We start from the raw sequence: 22,056 nt of genomic DNA on the forward strand, positions 1-22,056 counted from the left end.
AGGGAATGGGCATAACACAATCGAAGTATATTAATGTGCTTTTATCTTTTGCATGGTCTTTTACATATCATTCTTTTGTCCTTTTCCTTAGAAGCATAGTTTGCCCTGGGGTTTGGGGAAGAATAAGAATATTCGAGCAGAAATGGAAAGGAAAGAAAAAGCTGATACTCAGCTTTTGTCACCGAATCTACAGAAAAGCAAGCCTTGACATTTCAGCATTGTAAAGAAAGAAAGGATTTTCTAAATTCTTTTAAGCTCTCGTTAATATAGCATGAGCTGGATCTGAAGGGCTTAATAACTGAATTTTGCCATAAGCCTGAAATACAGGGAACTCAGGATCAGGGCTACATCAGAGGTGGGAAGGCAGGGGGAACAGGGAAACCAGAAGAACTGAGCATTAGCCTCAATGACACTAATTCCCAAAGAGATTAAGACAAAAAAGTTTAAATACAGTTAATTGGCAACTTTGTTCCTCCTCCCTCTTTAAACTGCTCCCCCATACTTATTCATTTCAGTGGAGGGTCATGAAGAATATTATATTAGTTATAGACCGCTATAAAGCTACAAATTATTTGCACACCTGAGTTCCAGGACATGTAAATTCACTGTGTCCCTTGTACAGGAGCCAATGAGAGGGGAGATCAATCTCTGTTCGGCTCGCCAGGAACTCACAACTGTGTTCTGAGCCTCAACAGATCTCTGAGTGTTGGGATAGAACAGATGTGCCTGTCTCTGTTTTCCAGAGGATTCAACGCAGCCTCAAACTCATTTAATCCTTCTATCTTTGAAAGCTTTTAGGACCTTTGACACTGGGGGTCAGTCCCACTCAAGCCCAACCTTAATTTTTATATGAAAACACGTGGACGTTCAGCTCTATGATGGGAACCACTCCAAACCATCTTGCTGCTAGCTCACTCCAAAATGATACTCCAGTTCCACTTCATCTCTGCCTGTTACTAAGGTTTCTACACCACTTTCAGCTGCTCAGCATCACTGTCTTACTTCCTACTTCAGAGTTTCTCACCTACTTTGTTGCCTCATACTCACTGGGGAAGTCACAGGAGACCGAGACAAATGGACTGCCCAGTAACTAGGACCCAGCTCAGGAACTGGGCGATGGAAGGTCAGGGATCGGGCAGTCACCCTGGGAGCTCTGGGAGAGGAAGTGAAGACGTAGCCTGGGAAACCAGGAGGACCACACCATCCCTGGTGTCGCGTGAGGGACTGGGTCCCGCCAGTCCTGCTTTGTTTTATATCTCCCTTAGCAAGTTCTACAATACCATTTCAGAGAATTCAAGAACAAATAGCTAACTTCAACCCATAGTCAGGTTTTTGAAGAAGTGACCAACAGATTACCAAGCAATTTTAATTACACCTCCTTTGTCTCACTTAGTGGTTGTTTTCATCCTGTGGAGAATACAGTTAAAGTTGAGGTAAGCCCTAGCCTTGCTGCTTTTATTTTTAAGCTTATTTATTATTTTGAGAGAGAGAGACAGACAGACAGATATACAGAGAGACAGAGAGAACAGGCATGTACATGAGCAGGGGAGGGGCAGAGAGAGAAAGAGAGAGAGAATCCCAAGCCGGCCCCACATTGTCAGCACAGAGCCTGACTCGGAGCTTGATCCCAACTGTGAAATCATGACTTGAACCAAAAATCAAATGTCAGACACTTAACCAACTGTGCCACCCATGTGCCCCCCATCCTTTCTGCTTTAATACTCTTTCCATCCAGGCAATTATCTTTCTTTCCTAGATCTTGCTTGTCTAAAACCTTACATCTTGGTATATATTCCTTTGCACTGTTGTTAGGAAAATGTGGATTTGTTAGTATTTGGAGTGTTTAAAAAACATTTTTATGTTTATTTTATTTTTGAGAGAGAGAGACAGACAGAGCACGAGCAGGGGGAGGGGCAGATAGAGGGGAGACACAGGATCCAAAGCACCCTCCAGGCTCTGAGCTGTCAGCACAGAACCCGACGAGGGGCTCAAACTCACCAACCGTGAGAGTATGACCTGAGCCAAAGTTGGTGCTCAACTGACTGAGCCACCCAGGTGCCCCAGTGTTAAAGACCAGTGATTTAATGGCCAAATGGAGCATTAGCAAGTGGAGGGAGAGGGTTACCTTGTTTGGCATGGTTGCTCATTACACTTGCGAATCTGTGCCTCAGGCTTGGTTAGGTATTTGCATTTCTTGTTGTCCACAATGCTGATGTTTTTGTTCATGATTTTTGTGCAAGACACTGTTGTCTTCCTTTCTCCTGAAAAGAGCAAACAAACATAAAGAAATGAGAGGCCTTTATGTAAATGGGCTTAGGAGGTGTGCATAGGCTGGTTGTAATTTTCAGATTTGTAAAGGAATTTTAAGTTATATCAATGAAGATATAATTTAAAATTTACATGCAAATACATCTCTAGGCTTAAGGAAGATAAATGGTAAGGTTTTCCTCACTAGAAATTAAATGGCAAGTTTTACATTCCCAAGGGATTGTGGCAGCATAAGTTGATAAAACATTAATTAAGGATTTGTTGGTAAGGACTACGCTATCTTTTAGCATTAAGTGGTGGAAAGCTGTAATTTGCAAAAAACCTGTATACTTTCATGGAAGCACATAAACACGCGTGTGTATTTTATCATTTGGCTCTGTACCACCTGTGCTCTGTAGTAAGTTATGGAAAGCAGGCTTTTCTGTATATTTTAGTATAACTCACACCTTTATTCTTATTGTCTCTGATAAAAGTGTTTTAGCGCAATGAGGAATTCTAGAAATATTCGTTCCCTATTCATTGTGATGTTCTCTAAGAAAAGCTATGGGTCTCCTGCTATTTTTCACCAGATTTCAGAAAAATGGCTTCTCTACTTTCTCTGTTATGATAAAGTCTGATTAGAGTAGGTTAAAATGACTACTAGTATGGTATTTCTTGTTCTTTGAGACTGGTAAGAACACTTACTTGACAACATTTTCGTTATTTCATCTGGTACCTAAAGAGCCTAGTAAATATATGCTAATTCTATTTCTCTATAAAAGTCTAAATATCTACATAAGATTTAATAATCTAATTTAACTTATTGTTTGACATAAAGGATTAAGAAAATAATCTCAAGTCTTCTGGGTCTCTACTGAAAGGCCATTAGTTAGGGTCCCATGACTGTCATGCAATGGGTAATTAGGAAACTCAGAGCATTCATGACAGTCATGCCAAATACGACAGGCTGGGCTGGTGGCACAGAGGTCATTCTGTCATTTAATTGACAGACAGGGAAGGCTGGCATCAAGAAAGAAGAAAAGAAGGAATGTAGACAGAGAGCTACTTTGAGTAATTTTTAGTATCTTTTGCTTTGACCTGAATGGGGGATGGGGAGAAGCAACAAGGTGGCCCAGTAGAAGGCAAAGAACAGTTGTTGGGCTTGAGGATCTTCCCTTCACCTGCCTCTCAACAACACTGAGCATAGTCCCATGACAATTTGTAGTATACAAAAAGGATTCTCTCTCCACCCCCGTATGTGTGTGTGTGTATTAACTAACAATTATATCTGTGATTATTGCATATCATGTTATTGAAATCATTTAGGTCTTCAGTTTTATTTTCTAGTACAACTAGCACAATGTTGGCCAAACTATTCCCGGTCTGGAGAATTCCGGTGCAATACAGCTTATTCTATGGGAGCTCCATATAGACAACATAGTGCCAGGCATGTAAAAGGCCCTTTCCCAGCTTGGCAAATAGAACGTGAGCTCAACTGCAGTGTCCAGGCTAAGGACTTTATGGTCAGCTGCTTGAATGAACATCTCTGCCTCAGAAGTCCTGGCCCTGACCTGTGTACCTCACATGTTCAGGCAAGCTGATGCCAACTGTTAGAAAAAAAGACAACATTTTACGCTGGAGGTAAATGCTTAGGGGCTGTCCAGGCTATTCCCAGGTAGGCCAAGAAGGGTGGAGTGCGGCATCACATGTAATCACAGAAGTGTTCAGTACCACCAACTTCAATTTTCAAATAAATTGCTAGAAAAGCAGAAATGGCTTATGTTCGTTTTTTTTGCAGAAAAAAAAAAAAACTGGCCTCAGAAGGTAGGAGTTACCTAAGTGTAAATAATCGGGACACAGAGGTTTGGGTAACTTCTTCCTAGTTTCCCATGTTCCAGGTGCACCTTTATGACCTGATGCACAATTAAATAGATATTATGCAAGTTCTGTATAATGCGAACGTATGTAAGTAACAATTTCTACATTATGATGATGCCCACTTAAAAGCAGGATTAAAATACACGTTCCTTTCATCAAATATAAATGTTAGTTTTAAAATCGAATTTAAGGCCTTCAAATTCCTAAGACGCTCTTTTGCAGAATAGATGTGGTTGCCTAAACTAATTTAAAGAGTGGCTTTCTGCCAAATACAACACGCACACACAAATGACTAACAGACAGTATCCAGAAAGCTTTTGTGAACACGTATGTAGTCATGCAGTAAATAACTCAGGGCTAATTACACTGCATTTCTTTCCTTTCCTCAGGAAATGCATAACTTTAGTTATACTACCCCAGAGCTCACATATGAAGCTATTGAAAAAAAATGTTTTGAGGACAAGTGTTGATATGTCAAAAGAGACATAGGTTTCTATCTCATTTCAGGGAGCACCTTGGTGTTCAAGGAAAGTGGAAAGGCATGTGATGATGAATTGGGACATTTCCATCTACACTGGAGCAAGGAAGCTCACATCATACGTTTTTTGGCAGAGAGGATAGACTTGGCCCTACTTTTAAAAAATTTCATTGAACAAAAACAATAGAATCAGGGGGAAGAAATCTATTGCTCAGCTACAGGCACACTATGCCTATGAAAATACAACTAGATCTTCAAGCCATATGGAAATGTTATTGTTTGACTTTTTTCTTTTATATATTTTTATGTTCCAGCCAACACAGGAAATTTCCATTCTAGCATCTAATAGCAGTATTTACAATGCATCCCGTACTGTGGAACCTAGGGACGGACCCAAAGTGATGAAGTAACTGGCTTTCCGCCTGAGCCATGAGTAGCTGCAAGCTGTTGACAGTGTATTACTTGCTTTACGGCAATTAACTTCACCTCTAGGTCATTCCCGTTAAATCGGTTTTGGGGAAATCAGTTGTGATGCTTTGAATACAATTATGAATACAAGAATATGACCATTAAGCAATTGGTCTCATTGCCAAATTCGGGCAAAATCTGAAAATGAAGGGTAATTTTTATTTACTGACTCTGTTCTCTGAAGACACTTAACAAAGACTAGATGCATGTGCCTTCTTTTCCAGTCTCAGATACAAGCTGATCTTCTTTCTATGCTCTATATTTAACCCCATGAAATGGATATTTTTAATAAAACTATATTCTATCCACATAGATCACATTTCTAGAACTGGCACCATAAATGTGGAAACACATTCTTGGGAATGTGTTCAGTGCTTCAGTATATGTAGATGAAATTCTATCTTATTAGATGTTCCAAACTTTTTTTTTTAACATTTATTTATTTTTGAGACAGAGAGAGACAGAGAATGAACGCGGGAGGATCAGAGAGGGAGACACAGAATCCGAAACAGGCTCCAGGCTCTGAGCTGTCAGCACAGAGCCCGACGCGGGCCTCGAACTCATGAGCAGTGAGATCATGACCTAAACTGAAGTCGGACACTTAGCCGACCAAGCCACCCAGGCGCCCCTGTTCCAAACTTTTAAATAAAACTGTGGACCTCTACAAGACAGAGATTATATATAGTCATTGGGCTTTATCATTTTCTTTCAAATTATCTATTTATTTTCTATTGAACTCACAATGGCCAGCAAACAAGTAACCCAAAAGTAAATATATTTTCATAAGGATGAAGTGCTCTTCTCTGAGCACTCCTTAGAAATATGTAAAATGCAGGGGTTTCTTTAGGCATACAATTGCTAACTTGGTCAACTTCCAAAATTGTGCATTCCATTTGATTCTTAGTCATTTTTTGACATTTCTGTAAAAAGTTTCCCTCAGGGCTTGGGCTTAATATTAAAATGACTATTTCATCTTTTTTTTAGTGAAAATATTTTTATTTTGTATTGTTTTCAACACCCAATATATAATCCAAACTGAACTTATCATTTCCATGCACATAAGTAGTTTAATGGGATCCCATAACTTCCAAGATAAATTTAACTTGAGTTCTAGCATAACACTCAAGGACTTTCATGCACTAGCTTCTTTCTATAAAAAGTAGAAAATGGTCAAATTACTTCCCACTCCTCGATCCTCGTATTTTACACCCCAGAAATAAACATTCTCACAAACCTGAGTGCCTTTGCACCTAGGCATAGCCCTGGAAAGCTTTTTACATCTTCCCATATCACTTTGTGTAGTGATTTTACTATTATCTGGACCCTACTAAATGAACAGTGAATTCTCTAAAAGAAGAAAGCACTCATCAATGGACCACTTAGCAATACTGACTCCACATTCAGTATTGGTAAAGGAATCAATGAGCGCTATATAAGCATGTAAGTCAAGACCAAAGTACTTTCTGTGCTAAGAGGTTCATCTCAAGACTAGTTCCTAAAATGGTGAAAAGTCATTGGCAAACCACATGACTAACTGTGGGGCACAGTTACCCATGGCAATTTCAGTCAATGAATTATAACGTAGGTATCAAAATTCAAGTTGATAAAGAGTTTACATTAATATAAAATGTTCTTATTAAAGAAACTGGAATACAAAACTGTGTTAAATAATATTCAAGTAAAATAATGCAGAGAACAAAAAATATATTTTGGTGCATTTTCTTCAACTAATAACATTTACTGTGGTGCATGCAAGGTGCCTTTAAGATGCAAAAATGGAAACAAACTGTACCAGTGCAAAGGTATGGGTATTCTATTCGGAGACGTCTCCTCAACTTGGACCCGGAGGCTTGGATCCTCCTCAGAATCTGTTCACGCACAAGGAAAGCTGTGTCTGAAGGATCTCATGATACAAGGCCAACAATGAGAGTTGTCAGCTGGTAGGGATTGGACTATGTGAAGAATGTGGTATTTGACCTACTTTGTTCCCTTCAAATTGTATCTCTTTAGTCTTCCTAAAAGCATGTTTAACTATTTATTTATTTCAAAAAGGGATTATGGAATTCTGGAGTCCTTATTCTAGGTTTTATATCATTAATTCATCCACTAGCTCAAAATAAACTCTAGAGTAATGCAGTTATTGTATCCAGTATTTGGAATGCTAATTCCACATACCCCCTCAGATATTAAGAAATGATACACCTCTAATGCTTCTGAACTCCAAGAGCACTTAAAACAGGTCTTTTATGTCAAAAAGAACTTGATCCAGTAAACCTTACATCTGAGGTGCCAAAATAAATTTAAAACAGTCCTTCAAAGAGTTTTTAGATGTTTTAGAACACCAATGCAAAGTAAACATTTATTTCTCAAATACATTTTAAGCTGTTTGAAAATAAAAGGACCCCATTTTAGTGGCCAATGCAAAAATATAAAATGATACACCCTTTCAAATTTTTCTAGAACTATCATTAGAATGGGAAAAGACGAGGGGCTCCTGGGTGGCTCAGTCGGTTGGGCGTACGACTTTGGCCCAGGTCATGATCTCAGTTGGTGGGTTTGAGCCCCGTGTCAGGCTCTGTGCTGACAGCTCAGAGCCTGGAGCCTGCTTCAGATCCTGTGTCTCCCTCTCTCCCTCTCTCTCCCTCTCTCTCCCTCTCTCTCTCTCTCTCTCTCTGCCCCTCCCCCACTCACACTAGGTCTCCATCTCTCTCTCAAAAAAATGAATAAACATTAAAAAAAATAAAAAAGAATTTGAAAAGATGATGTCAAAAGCATACATGTTACTGTGTTGGAAAATTTTTCTTGAGATCATCAACATCCATTTGATATTTAAAAATATTCCTTCTAAAGGCTTTTTATATCTTGTAATAACTAGTATTAGTAAAACTATATTGCACGGTGAATTAACTTTAATTTGGGTTTTCAGTCTAAAACAGTTTTGAGACGCTGACATGAAAGATCATTACAATAAAAATTTAGCTACCTGATAGTAGGTACCTTTTAAAAATTTCTTTTTCCCCCTTACTGCTGGCAATCTAACGCCTTACAACAGAATCCAAAAAATAACATGTCAAACATTGAAATTTTATACAGCTCTGTGATATTTTATTTGCTCTTGCTTAATATAGTCCTGCGAAGTAAAATAGTGCTATTATTCGCCTTTGCTGTTGAAGATAAATTTTGCATGAATCTGTTTCCAATGTTCTGTGCTTTGAACTGACTCTCCTTTAATTCATGAATATGCTGAAAGATTACAGAGCTCTTTCTGGCTATAAAATGGACAATACGAAGTTTGAAAAGATACGATTCCTGAAATCCTGTCCATCCACTTTATTTATGAACTGCAAAGGAAAATAATACCAAAAGCCCAGAAATATCTTGGCATTGAAAGTAATATGTACCCTATTAACATAGAGATAATTGAAAACTGTTGAATGAACACAGTGGAACAGATTTGACAGAGAAGGTCTGTGCGAGCGCAAATCATATAAAGACTGGGTATAATTAGGACTTATTTTACAAAATAAAAACAAAAACATATCTAATTTCTCATTGAACAGATTCAGTAAAACATCTCTTTGAATCAAAACAAAACTTATATGATCTCTAAGGGACCTGACCTATTTTGTGAAAAGAAATGACATTAAGCCTTTTGAGCTGCTCTTGAAGAAAATATGATGTGAGGAAGAGAGAAGATTTGAGTTTAGGAGTCCTGGATTCTAACTTGAACTCTGCTCCCACAGGGCATGTGGCCTTGGGAAGTCCCTTAATCTTTACACATTTAAATTTTCTCATATTGATAATTAAGAAGTTATGTTTAAGAATATCTAGACGTAGCAAATCTCTATTCCTTAAGGTTTGGCAATTGGCAAAACACAATCTAGATTGTAATGAATGTGATTTTGGGAAAAAAAAAATTTAACCACCCCTCCCCCATAAATTTGTTTATTCAAAATGAGGATTGACAAATTCTGTATGTTTACTTCTAATGTAGCTCCTTTTTGACTGCAATTGCAGAAGAAAGAAAAAAAAATGAGGAAAACGAAATTTACTGGGCAAACATTTTTCTGTTTAGAGTTTCAAATACAAACAGATTTTAATGAATGCCTTTCAGGGGTCTAACAAGAACTATCAACCCTGTCATCACTCTACTGCCCTGCAGCTCACCATTGGATGGGGGCGGGTCTTCCTTTTATCTGAGTTGTATTAAAGAGAAAATTCTAATTGTACAGATTTTCATTTCAAATGTATTTGTTTCTAATTTTGCTTCTGGTTTTTATTTGGATAGACGATATAAAGCAGAACCCCCTAATTGTAATGGGCCCTGGCATCACTAAAGAATGGGTGGAACAGAGGAACAGGACTTTGTGTGTTTATGGGACCACTAGCAAGAGAAGACAGGGGGGCAGAGGATCCCAAGTCACTTGGCGATAATGGGGTCCCTGGAGAAACATGGTCAATGAAAACTTCACTGTGGCAAGGATGACTGGTAGCATTTTTTATAATTGCTAGAGAAATTTGACATCCTTTCCCTGTAATTACTCTATATCCTCAGGAGCAAAGTATGTCCTGTGTCTTCTCCTTCTCTTGTCCCCCATGTTGCTTTTGCTCTGGCTACCTGAGAGGGCCAGGTGTACTAGCAGTTGGCTGGGAACCCAAAGGCTCTGAGCTTTCTGGCAGGAATCCTCTTCCCTATCCTCTGTACCTCTACATGTTCTTGCCACCTTTTCCCCCTCTCTCCTGAGGGTACTGTTTGTTGTACTTCCAGCGGGGTGGCCATTTTCTTACTTAGGTCCCACACCTTTGGATGGAGAGGTGGCATGGCTGTCCAAGCTCTTCACTGCTATGACCAGACCATCTTCCCTTTCTTCTTTTTAAACCTACACCTTTGGATCAGACTCTGTGACACATTTTCCTTGCTGCTGCATCAACTCCTAGGTCACTCCCTCTCTCTAAGATTTTATCTTCTAGGTGATTGTGATATTTGCTAACACTGCCCCTGGCACTATTTTTGTGTTTACAGTATTCATTTGAATGGATCCCTACCCAGAGATCTTGCCTTTCACTTTACTCAAGCCACCAATTTTCCTCATTTTGTTATTACCAAAACTATAACCCCTCCGTAACCTAACCTCTATTTTCTGTCACCATCTCCTGTACTTCCAGTCCTTCTCCTTGAGTACCCCAAGTCTAAAAGTTCTTTAGCCCCACACTGAGCTGTGTCGTCTGTCAGTCCTACCACCTTTCTACTGTCTTTCAATCCCCTCATACCTTTACCTTCTTCCTTATACAACTAAATTCCACGGTCAACCATTTTCAACTCCTTGCATTCAACCTTGGGACCATGTTCTCTCATTTTATTATACTCACCTGGCAATTTCCAAACGTACTCACAAGTGTATCTAAATGCTGTACACAGCTGGAGGGCAACATATTATTATGATGACTGGAGTCACACTAAATTCATGACCCTTAACTTCAAGTGAACCATGAAAGCTATTGAAAAATCAAAATACACGGACCCAATTCATTCATTCTCTCATTGTCTTAAGTGACCATTCACATCACTCTTCAAAATTCTAATGTCTTCTGTTCCACCTTCATGCTCAGCAAGATGTTCTTTAAGGATAAGCTCGTGACACCTGTTGCTGCTCAGATACTGTCCTTTCTCCTGTTACGAGGGATGTGCTGTCCATATTTCTAGGTAGTCAACTACTCCCTCTATCCAATCTTGCCTACTCAAGGATATCACAACAGCAGTTTTTTTTTTTGCTCTCTCCTTTGCATCACTAGTTTTTTGTCCTATTCTAGAAAATGCACATTGGCAAACAATCATATATAGACTCCCTTATTAAAAACAACAACAAACTCTTTGACTCATATTCCCCTCCAGCTATTGCCACATTTTTGTTTTCCTCTCTCCGCAAGATTTCCTGAGTTACTTTGAGTCTTTTCTCCAGTTCACACCATGATTGTTTTCTTTTGAATCCACTCTATTTAATCTTTTGACTCAACTACTTCATTAAAATTATTTTTGTCAGGATCATCATTGGACTCTACATTTCAAATATAATAAATATATTTAAATCAAATAAATATATTTGAAAATATAATAATAAATATATTTAAATAAAATAAATACATCTGAAAATATAATAAATATATTTGAATGTAATAGTCAACTTTCAGTCTACAGTATTTTTGACCTGTTAGTTTTTGATAGAGTTGATCATTCTATCCCTCTTATAACATTTTCTCACTTACATTTTTTTTTTTGTGTCACAAAAAACTTTCAGGTTCCACTCCTTTATGGAGCTTGGAATTTCAGAGAAGGGTTTGCAGAGCTGTCTTAATTCTCAGTGAGTAATCACTTTCTCACTTACTTCCTCTAGAGGTTCTTCCTGTATGCCCTCACGTCTCATGCTGAGCCCGGCACCTCTCCTTTGGGGGCACCAGAGAGAAGCCACTGACCTGCTCCATGTTTGATTTCTAATGTTCCTTTGGGAAACAGCTTTGAGTAAGGAGGGTGCCAACCCCCAAAAGAAACTGAAGACCTATATTCTGCTTAATGGGACAGATCGCCATGTTACAATACTTCTTTCGTCCCCAGGAAGAGCTGAAAGCAACTTTAGCTGAAAGCACTCTCTTCTGCCTGCTTCTTCTCCTATGATGGTGGTTACTCATTTTAACCTGCTTTGCTGCTTCCTTCTCTCTCTGAAGTCTAAAGAGTAGAGTGTCCCAAGACTCAATCCTTTAGTAGCGTCGCTCTCTCTTCACTCACTCCTTAGGTGACTTGAGCCTCAGCATTTTAGAATACCTACCATATATTTTCTATCTCTAGTCTGATCTTCTCTCCCGGCCACCCAACTTACATATCTTACTTGATGTCACACTTAGATGTCCCATAGGGATCTCACACTTCTGTTAGAAATCAAACTCTTTCTTAATCCTGCTATTGCACAGGCTTTCCTAGGTAAGTTGATGGTGACTTTGTCCTGCCAGTTGCTTGGTCAAAGCCATCACAGTCATCCTTGACATCTTTCTTTCTCTCACACTCCACATCTAGCCTTTCAACAGATTCTATTGATTCTACTTTAAAAAATATATAGAACCTGACCACTTCCTCCTATGTCTACTGCTACCGCTGTGGCCAAACTATTATCATCTCTTTCTTAGATTATTGCAATAACTTTCTGGTTGATCTACTTCTCCTCTTTTCTTTTATTCCATCTAGTCTCAACTCAGACATAGAAAAACCTTTTTAAAACATAAACCAGAATAAGCCACTTCTCTATTCAAATCCTCTAATGGCACATAACATCACTCAGTAAAGGAGAACCATGCTAGCATTCTTGCTATTCCTGGAGCATTCCAGCTCTACTCCCACCTCAGAACCTTTGCCTGGAACCCATTCCCACCGGACACCCCACCAGACACCCTCTTGTGCCCATCCATAGTCACTACAGATTTTTAAATCAGTGTGGTGTCCTCACTGAGGCCTTCTCAGACTATTTTCTGCACCTACCCCCTCCCAACTCCCAACCCGTATTTATTTTTCTCTCTTGCTTAATTTTCATCGAGCGTATTCTTCACATTTTGAAACTATATTACTTCTTCGTATTATATATTTTCCTTTTCCTTTTCCCCCAAACCTTCTCCCCCACACGCTAGTCTGGTTTGTACCTTTGCCTGCTCCTGCCGCAGCACACTTAGGGTATGTATATCAACAGTTTCTTTGCCTGGAAAACAAAACTGATATTCCACTTCTCTATATTTTGGTATAATTGAATATAATGTTTCCTTTTAGCCTTCAAAAGAAGCTCTTGCTAAAGAACTATAGAAAATGTGTTATGAGGTACAAAGCACAACGGAAATACTATGCTGCTCATGACCTGAGATCTTGCCTTGGCCTAACGGGCTCTGAGAGTGACAATCTGTTGAATCTCTGGGAATCAAGGATCTCATTAGTAGGATTAAGTGATTTGCTAGGCGCACATTTTAGGCCGAGGTAATTTTGGGCTTTTGCCTCCTTAAGTTCTACCATGAAAAAATAATTTAAAACCTGTGAGTGAAGTTTTGAGATACATCCATATTTTATAGAAAATAGTGACATATACTTTTGAAAAATCGGAAGAAAGCAGTGGGGGGAATGAAATGATGTCCTCCATGTGCTCCGTCTAGTCACCCTAAGTATGCAGGTGGCAAAGAAGCAAGCTTGAGGCTGCTGCTTCACAGGACCCTTATATTTATTGCAGGTCTACAATTCTTGTGGGTAGAGGTACTCCAGAATTTGAAGCTGTTAAGATTCTAGAAAATTAAAAAGTAAATACAGAAAGTAACTATAAAAGCATGATGCATGATGGAACAGCTTGTGTGGGGTCTAGGGCAACCCTGCAAGCAAATGCATTAATATTTACGCAAAGCAATGCAATGAATCACTGTAAATGGCCTTTTTTCAAATCACGTCCAATTTTGCCACAGAAGAGTTCGGCTTTTAGGGGCCAAATGTGTCACAAAAAACTTTCAGGTTCCACTCCTTTATGGAGCTTTGAATTTCAGAGAAGGGTTTGCAGAGCTGTCTTAATTCTCAGTGAGTAATCAGAAAACAACTACAGTTTTGGTAAGATAAATATTGGAAAATCCTTCACCTCCTCCACACGTGGCATCACAATCTTCCCAGCCTGTGTGCGTCCACATGAAAAGGGGTTCGGGTGCTTTTGAGCTCTGATTCTCTGGAAGAGGGTCCGACGGGATAGTATATTCATAGTGAAGACCATAATTTTGGTCTTGAAATAGCAGCACCTATAATATATAAGAGTGATCAAGGCAGATGGGTTAAAGGAGAGCACAGACAATGTGAAGTCTAATACCAAGGATACCGATATCTTAAAACACTTATTACATGCTCTTTTTACATGCAGAATTGTGACATTATTACTGAAATCATCGAAGTGTCATACTTCTGAAAAGACTGGTGCTACACATTTACCTCTGAGCTAAAGACAACATGAAAAATGGCCCACTTAATGAGGTCAGAGATACCAGATCATTTTTTTTTTAATCTATGAATGGACTAGGCAATTTCCCAAATTATGATACATGTAGAAGATGAAGTTAGTGGAGGGAACGGGGCTATCTGTCCTACCTAACTTCAAGAGATAAGCCATAATCTAATGTCAAACGTAGACCTTCCACTCATATAAAACAGAAAGATGGACAGAAAGTCCCTGTGTCACTGGTAGAGGAGGAGGATAGAAGACTTTGGGAATCACTTCTCCCCAGAAGGGATAGAGAATGTCTAAATTAACCAGAGAACAACAATATTTTTCCATGTTGCTTAAAGTTAACTTCCAATTTTGGCAAGATTACTGATTTTCCATTTGCAGCAAAGATCATTTCATTTGAAAAGAAATTTTTGTTAAAATGAACTCTTTAATAAATATTAACTTAATAATGGTACAGTTAGGTACACATATGTAAACAGTGCAACAAACCAAGAAAAATGCATGAGGATAACTACACACTGGGCCACACTGGACTAGCACATAAGCAGAGACCATGTCTGTTTTGCTCCTCCCTGGTGCCCAGTGCCAAGATTAGAAGGACATCATCTTGGGCAATCATGTCTATTTTAAATGAAAGAGGGGTGCCTGGGTGGTTGAGTAGGTTAAGCATCTGACTCTTGATCTCAGCTTGGGTCATGATCTCATGGTTTGTGAGATTGAGCCCCACATCGGGCTCTATGCTGACTGTGTGGATTCTGCTTGGGATTCTCTGTCTCTCCCTCTCTCTCTCTCTGCCTCTCCCTCCATCTCTCTAAGTAAGTAAATAAATAAACTAAAAAAAATAAAAACTTTAAAAAAATAAAAAATAAAATAAAATAAATGAAAGAAAAATGCCTGAAGTATATTCATTTTAAATGAAAGAATGAATGAGAATATATGTTCCTTTAGAAGTACATTTACACAAAATATGTCAACTCCATGGAACATATTACTTCTTTGAATCTGAGAATCTATACAATGCAATATCATGCATAAATCATTATTTAAAATTTATATTTTGTTAAATTATTAAAGAACTTTGTTGGATATTAAACCTCTATCAAGGGAGTTGTAATGACAGGTAATTTACAGTTAACACTCAATGGGAAAAAAAATTACGAGCCCAGGGTTAATTTTCTTTGCTTTTTTCCCCTCAATATTCTGCTCAATATTATCAACAGAAATGCTAAGATAGATTTTAATATGTGGATCTGGGAACTAACATACTGGAATTATAAATCAGTTGTATCAATAAAAATAATAGTTTTTAAATTCACGTACACATAACATACTGGGATACTCATTCTAAGTACATCACAGTGTTGATTTTGGCATTAAATATCGCATTTGATGTTGCCAGTTATAAGTGACTTGGGGCTAAATGAGTTAAGAGAGAGAGAGATAGAGATTGACTTATCTTGTTTATGGACATAACCAGACTATTACATAGTTTTTAAAGGGATAAAAGGAACATAAATTACAGCTATTTGCCAACTTCTTTAATTTAATGAAAACATGTCTCTTTTTCCTTAAAAAACTACCTTTTCATTGATAGAACTTTAGATTGTCCTTGAATATCTAATGCCATTTAAAATAAAGACATTGGCTACAAAATCATTAGCTCGCTCTTAAACCATCTGAGTTTGGCAGTGTATCTCTGCGAGAAGGAAAGTGTGACCGCGTTACAGTTGAGGGGCACATTTTGAAGCATGGCAGCAGAAGGTATTGCCTTTCAAAATTCAGTACCGGCTTTCAATCTGTAATAGTCATTAAAGAAAAATATCTTAGAAGTGCAGTTTCCCTTGGATTACTGAATAAATCCAGGTCACATAGATGCCTTCTTTTAGACATAGTTCACTGACTTTAATTATGCTTCATGCTTCCAGGAAAAACCTTGGTAATTACCAGGCAGATTAAGGATTCTGCAGCAAGGAAACTCCTCTGCCCAACACTGAGATCTCACAGACCGTTTTAAGATTTTGAATTAGAGACTTAATAAAGAGCACCGGTCTTGTTCCATAAAAAATGTAGGTTACATTCATATAAGGCAGGTTACCCGGTGGCATTTTTTGCAACCCAGGCATTAAAAATTGGTTTGTTGTTGATAATGTTGTTATTATAAGTGACCCAATCATGGAAAGAGCCAGATGTTGGTCATACAGTGTTTGGTTAAGTCACTTTTTTTTTCTTTCTCCAGATGGCATAGGGCACAGAGTGGAGTTTCCAATTCAAATTAAATAACAGGATCCAAAGAAACTGTGAGGAGATGAAGAACATAATGATTGAAAGTATATGCATACTTATGATCCCATGCTGTCTGGTGTGAAGAACTTACATCTAAGCTTTATATCAGGAGAGACTGATTAACACCTGGTTTATTCACAGCTGAATGACTTACAGTGAGACGCTGTGCCCGTTACTTAACCTATTTCATACTAAGTTTATTTTTTAATCTGTGAAATGGAACAGTAATAATACATATCACTCAGGGTTACTGTAAGGATTAAATGCTTTAATGAAGCCCTTTGGCAAAGCCCTTTGGAACAGTGTCTGACTCAGGGCTCAGTGAGTGGTATGTATGATCATTACTATTAAGATCTGGAGCAGAAGGTCCCCATGCATCTCACTTGGCTCCCTTCCTTCCTGTTGGTAAGGTCTATGATTTCAGTTCCATGAAACACTGTTATCTGAAATGTGGTCACTGGACCAGCAGCAGTGACATCATCTGGGAGCTGGTCAGAAACGCAGAGCTCATGTCCCACCCCAGATGAAACGAATCAGAATGGGCATTTGAACAAGAACCCCAGGTGATCTGCAGGAACATTAAAGCAGAAAAAGCAAACGGGCTGATATGTGATTTGAACCTCTGGCTCCTAGACCAGCAACACAGATGTCTCCAATTGAAGACAAATTCAAAACTTAAATTGTGTGCCGATATTAAGTAATGGGGCACACTACACTCCAAATAAACAGTCAGTTGATTGTGTTTTAGAGTTGTTTTTATGTGTGGACTTAAGGAGGTGTTGAAGTGTCTGAATTTCAGACTTTGCCACTAAGATGGAGAACGTGCCAGTTGTGCAGTGAGTGCTTGGCTACCGAGGCATTACCAGTGACTGCAAAGATCAAGGTCAAAAGGGGCATGTGAACCGGCCACCAGCTGGGACGCAGAGCCCCAGCGTTCTGCTCCCTTCACTTCATACTCGGTCCTGCCTCATACTGAGTCTTTTACTACATGGTAGTAAGAAACACTCAAATTTTCCTAATTCTTTACAGGAATCAATTCACCTATAAGAGAACAGAAGAGGGTGATTGGAAGCACTGTTAGACGTGTTTACCAAATCTTTTCCCAGGGATTTTATCAAAGGCATTTTATCAAAGGCATTTTATATAGATTCAGAAAATGCCCATTCCATCGATGCTTGAACTGCTATGATTGGCCACACTATAACACTGTCTTTACAGACATCCACTCTGGTTAGCGATTCACTAAGATGCTGTTAGTAAAATTCCTCTTAGAAAAAATAGGCTCCTTCTTGCCTGATGATTTGCTTCTACTTTGAGTCCGTGAATTCCCTAAAACATCTTGTTCTTCCCCCAGTAATTTCTGGCTTTGACATCGTGATTTAGAATACATTAAAATGAGGGGAGCCTGGGTGGCTCGGTCGGTTGGGCGTCCGACTTCGGCTCAGGTCATGATCTCGCGGTCCGTGGGTTCGCGCCCCGCGTCAGGCTCTGTGCTGACCGCTCGGAGCCTGGAGCCTGTTTCGGATTCTGTGTCTCCCTCTCTCTCTGACCCTCCCCCATTCATGCTCTGTCTCTCTCTGTCTCAAAAATAAATAAACGTTAAAAAAAAAAAAGAATACATTAAAATGAAAACCTAAAAACCCACCTCTCGGATAACTTTGAATGTCTACCTGACAATTCAACCTTGGAAAAAAGATTAGACAAGGTACATTGGGAAAGCCCTTTGCCATAGGAATCGGATTATGCAATGTCATCAGTTCGTCCCCTCATACCAGGAGGTGTAGAGGTGATGTGGTAGGACCTTTGGCGGAGATCTTCTCCCAGAGGCCTCGTCTTACATAATGAACAGTAGTGCCCGCTAAGTTGAATGCTCCCGAGTGTTCAATCTTCCAGTCACTATTAATAGACTGCTTTCCAGTGTCGCGTAGAGCTATAAAGAGGTTCAAAAATATTATGACAGTTGAACATGTCCTTATTTTGTTTCAAGTGATTTTTTTTAATTGAAACTTCCAGACTCTTCCACATAATTGAATTCTCTAAGACACATTTATATGAAGGTTAATTGAAGGCTTTTATGTCATAGTTCTATGAAAATGTTTTGATAAGGTAAGCCAATAAATCTTCCTAAATATTGTTTAAGCTAATCTTCATGGATTGAATATTTGACCATCTCCAAGTTTTTTATATTATAAATAATGCTCAGATAAATGTACCGTATAATGTGTATATCTGAATATTTGCCTCAGACAGAATCCTAGATTTGGAATTACAGACCCAAATATGTTAAACATTTAAAGACTGTGAGAAATATTTTTAAATTGATTTTCACAAATGTTGCATCAATTTAGGCTTCTGTAACAGTGATCAAGAGTACCCAGCTTCAAATACCTCATGGAAGCACCTTTTTCTTGTATAATATTTCATCATGACTGAACAGTTATCAGCTATCAGCTATAAAGTAGGAAATGCTCAAAACTTCTGGGACCTCCCCAAATTAACAATTATAAATATGTTATCTGGCTTTATTGAACTTCTAATCTAACTGGAACACGCTGAAACTCGTGTGGGAAGAATGAAGAAAACCTGTCTGAAAGATATCATTTCCTGAGGATGTTAACCAGGGGAAAAGAGAAGCAGAGAAAGAACATTCCAGACCGAGAGAGCTACACATGGGAAGGCCTTAAAGGTCACAGCTTGGTGAGAATCAGGGAGCAAGTATGCAGGACACCAGATGCGCTGAAGGGGATCATAGGAGGAGGCTGGAGAGGTTAAGGAATCGCCGGACCTTACAGGCCTTGTTCATGTTTTAAGGGTTTTTTTCCTAAGAAAAAATACAAAGCTATAAAAGTTTGTGAACAATGTTGTATAGAAATGGACCGATATGGAGCAAATTTGGATGGGGAAGACAGTATATAACATTAACACAGTAGCCCAACTGAAAGTAATGGTAGCTTGGATTCAGGTATTGGAGAAAAATACCAAGAGGCATTTTGGAGTGAAACTGATAATATGTGATGATGACTTGGCTGTCGTGGGTGATAGGAAGTATGAGGTATGATGCAACACTTTTAGGATGAGAAAACAGGTGGGTTATGACAACAAATAATGAGATGGGAAAGACAAGCAAAAGAACATGTGTGAGGAGAAATACCAGGAGTTAAATTATGAACAAGATAGATTTAAAAAAAATCTCTTGTTTAGTTGCTATTGGGGTTAAAGGTATTTTTCATTTGCTTATGAGTCATTTGCATTTGCATTTAAAATTTTTAATTAACAAAATAAATTATTGATTCTCTATTAAGGCTTTTCTGGTCCACTGAGGGATTTTTCTGGTGCTAATATTTCCACTTTATAAGTGATGTATCAACAAAATTTTTGAAATTTTACCTTATCAATATTAATTTCTACCAAATAATAAGATTATTATGTACTATCCATAAAGTACATTTTAGATAAATCTGAAAACATATATGCTTAATATTTTATGAAAAATATGTAAGTATTCACTTTTACCTTGAATTTTAAATTTGAGAGGGAAATAATGGTGACAGAAAACTCTTACCACTTTGCAAATAGCTATTACCATCTACAAATGGATATACTTCAGATAATGCTAAACTGATTTAAAAAATGATTTTGCCTAAAAGATAAAATATTTCCTTATATTTCTCTAAAATCTATTAAATATTTTAAGAAATCTTTTTGGCCTAGATTGGTAACTGTGGTCCATATAATTCCATATTGTTCCTGTATTTCAACATATACTCAGGACATAATTATAAAGAAACATTTCCTGAAAATCTCTAATAAAAATGCCTTTAAAAACCTTCCGGGGGTGGCTATAGTATAATGTTTAGACTCAACTGACATTTCTGGAATTCTGCATTCCCCTCAAAATGGAACACACAGGTACCTGAAAATCCACATAATTTATAAGCTTAATAGCAACCTCATATGAAGAATTAACACTCTGTGTATGTGATGTTTCTTATTTTATGTTTTTGTTTCTAATTCATTAGCTTTAAAATGGGTTTTTAGAAAACCTGTTTCTGGTCATACCTTAAAAAATGGAAGTGTACTAACTCCCCCACTTTAAACAATGAGAAAACTAAAAATATATGAAACAACTGTTTTCAGACACTGGACAATGTCAGGAGAGAACTGAGGTCCCTAAGAGAAGGAGAACAAATGAGATCTCTAAAATTGTTTGACTTTCTGCCTGAAGATTTTTACTAGACCAAACCACAGGGAAGGGGAACTCAAGAAAAGCACAGATAGAAACGGCTTCAGTGAGATGACGACACAGAGAATGGAGTTCAAATTGGCTAAGGCATCTGGAATCTGTTTTATGGAGTACTGGAGAAGAGGGAGCTACACAGAGTCAAGCTCCAAAAATCTGCTGAGGTGTTCCTTTGAGCCTGTGGCTAAATACCAAGGTGTAAATAAGTGTGGTGAGATTCCTCAAGGCTGGGAAAAAGCAACTACATAGGGCCTGGAAACTATACAGCTCCTGGATCTCATGTAAGGTTGGAAGACATACGAGTTCTATTCATTCAGAGTGGGTAGGTCTTACTGAACACACAGAGACTTCAGTGGAGCACTTAGAAAATGTGCACTTTAGAAATAAGGCTGGACTAGTCCCAGAATAAAGGCCACACTGGACCCACCCTAACAAAGCCTTTATAAAAGCTACAAGAAGTTAAGCTGATGTGAAATTAAATTGAGTGGGCAGCAAAATAAAACTCAACACTCAATAAAAAACAACAGCCATTCGGAACTGTCACATTAACAGTGTCCAGCATCCAACCAAAAAATTACTAGATATGTGAAGGAGTCAGAAAATGTGACCCAGAATCAGGGGGAAAAAATCTGTTAATAAAATGAGACCCAGAAATCAGAGAGATGATGAAACCAGCAGACCAAGACTTAAAAAAAACCCCAACTATTATATATGTTCAGTATGCACAAGAATTTAAAGAAAAATCTGTAATATTAAAGAGAAAAATGGAAACTGTAAGAACAAGAGCAAATCAAATTTCTCACAATAGAAACACAAAATCTCTGAAACAATAAATTCACTAAATGGGCTTAAGAGCAGATTAGACATTGAAAAATAATACAGTACACTTGAAGAGCAGCTGATAGATTAGAAACTAATTGGAATTCAAAGAGAAAAATAAAGTCTGAAAAAGTGAAGAGACTCACAGGAAATGTGATAAACTCACATTGGTATAATTGGCATCCCAGAGAATAGGTGGTAGGCAGAAAAATTATTTGAAGACGTAATGCACCAATTTTTTCCATATTTGATGAACACCATAAACTTACTGTACTATTCAGTACAAGGGAACCCAAGCATGATAAGCACAAAGAAAGCCATACCAAGGCATATCATAATCAAACTGCTGGAATCCAATGATGTGAAGAATAATCTTAAAATTGGCCAGAGAGGAAAAAGGCACATTATATATAAGGAAAAAGGATTACAAACTTTCTGGATATACTATCAGAACTAATACAAGCCAGAAGACAATGAAACATTACCTTGAAAGTGAAAGAAGAAAATAAAAAAAAAAAGGAAAACCAAACAAAATATAGAATTCTATATCCAGTGAAAATATCCTTCAGAAAGGAAAAAAAAATACACTCTCAGAAAAACAAAATTTGATAATTTTTCTGCCAGCAGAGTTGCTCTGC

The 22,056-nt window shown here is 38.1% G+C and overlaps 1 protein-coding gene across 2 annotated transcripts in view; it reads right to left on the minus strand.

Annotated features, from left to right (window-relative positions):
• Positions 1–22,056, minus strand: part of ADAMTS19 (ADAM metallopeptidase with thrombospondin type 1 motif 19) — a 247,466-nt gene that overhangs the window by 34,538 nt on the left and 190,872 nt on the right. For both annotated transcript variants that reach the window (XR_015250415.1, XM_086704877.1), the window contains exons 17-19: positions 18,132–18,289; positions 13,720–13,873; positions 2,126–2,261 (exon numbers count right to left, since the gene is read on the minus strand). Coding sequence is in view for 1 of the 2 variants with exons in the window: in XM_086704877.1 (XP_086561003.1) it covers positions 2,126–2,261; positions 13,720–13,873; positions 18,132–18,289 (448 nt within the window). In the remaining variant the exon portion in view is untranslated. The remainder of the gene's footprint in view (positions 1–2,125; positions 2,262–13,719; positions 13,874–18,131; positions 18,290–22,056) is intronic.

The sequence above is a fragment of the Puma concolor genome, chromosome A1 (genome assembly GCF_028749965.1).
Source record: "Puma concolor isolate L17-30 chromosome A1, mPumCon1.1.hap2, whole genome shotgun sequence".
Lineage (NCBI taxonomy): Eukaryota > Metazoa > Chordata > Mammalia > Carnivora > Felidae > Puma > Puma concolor.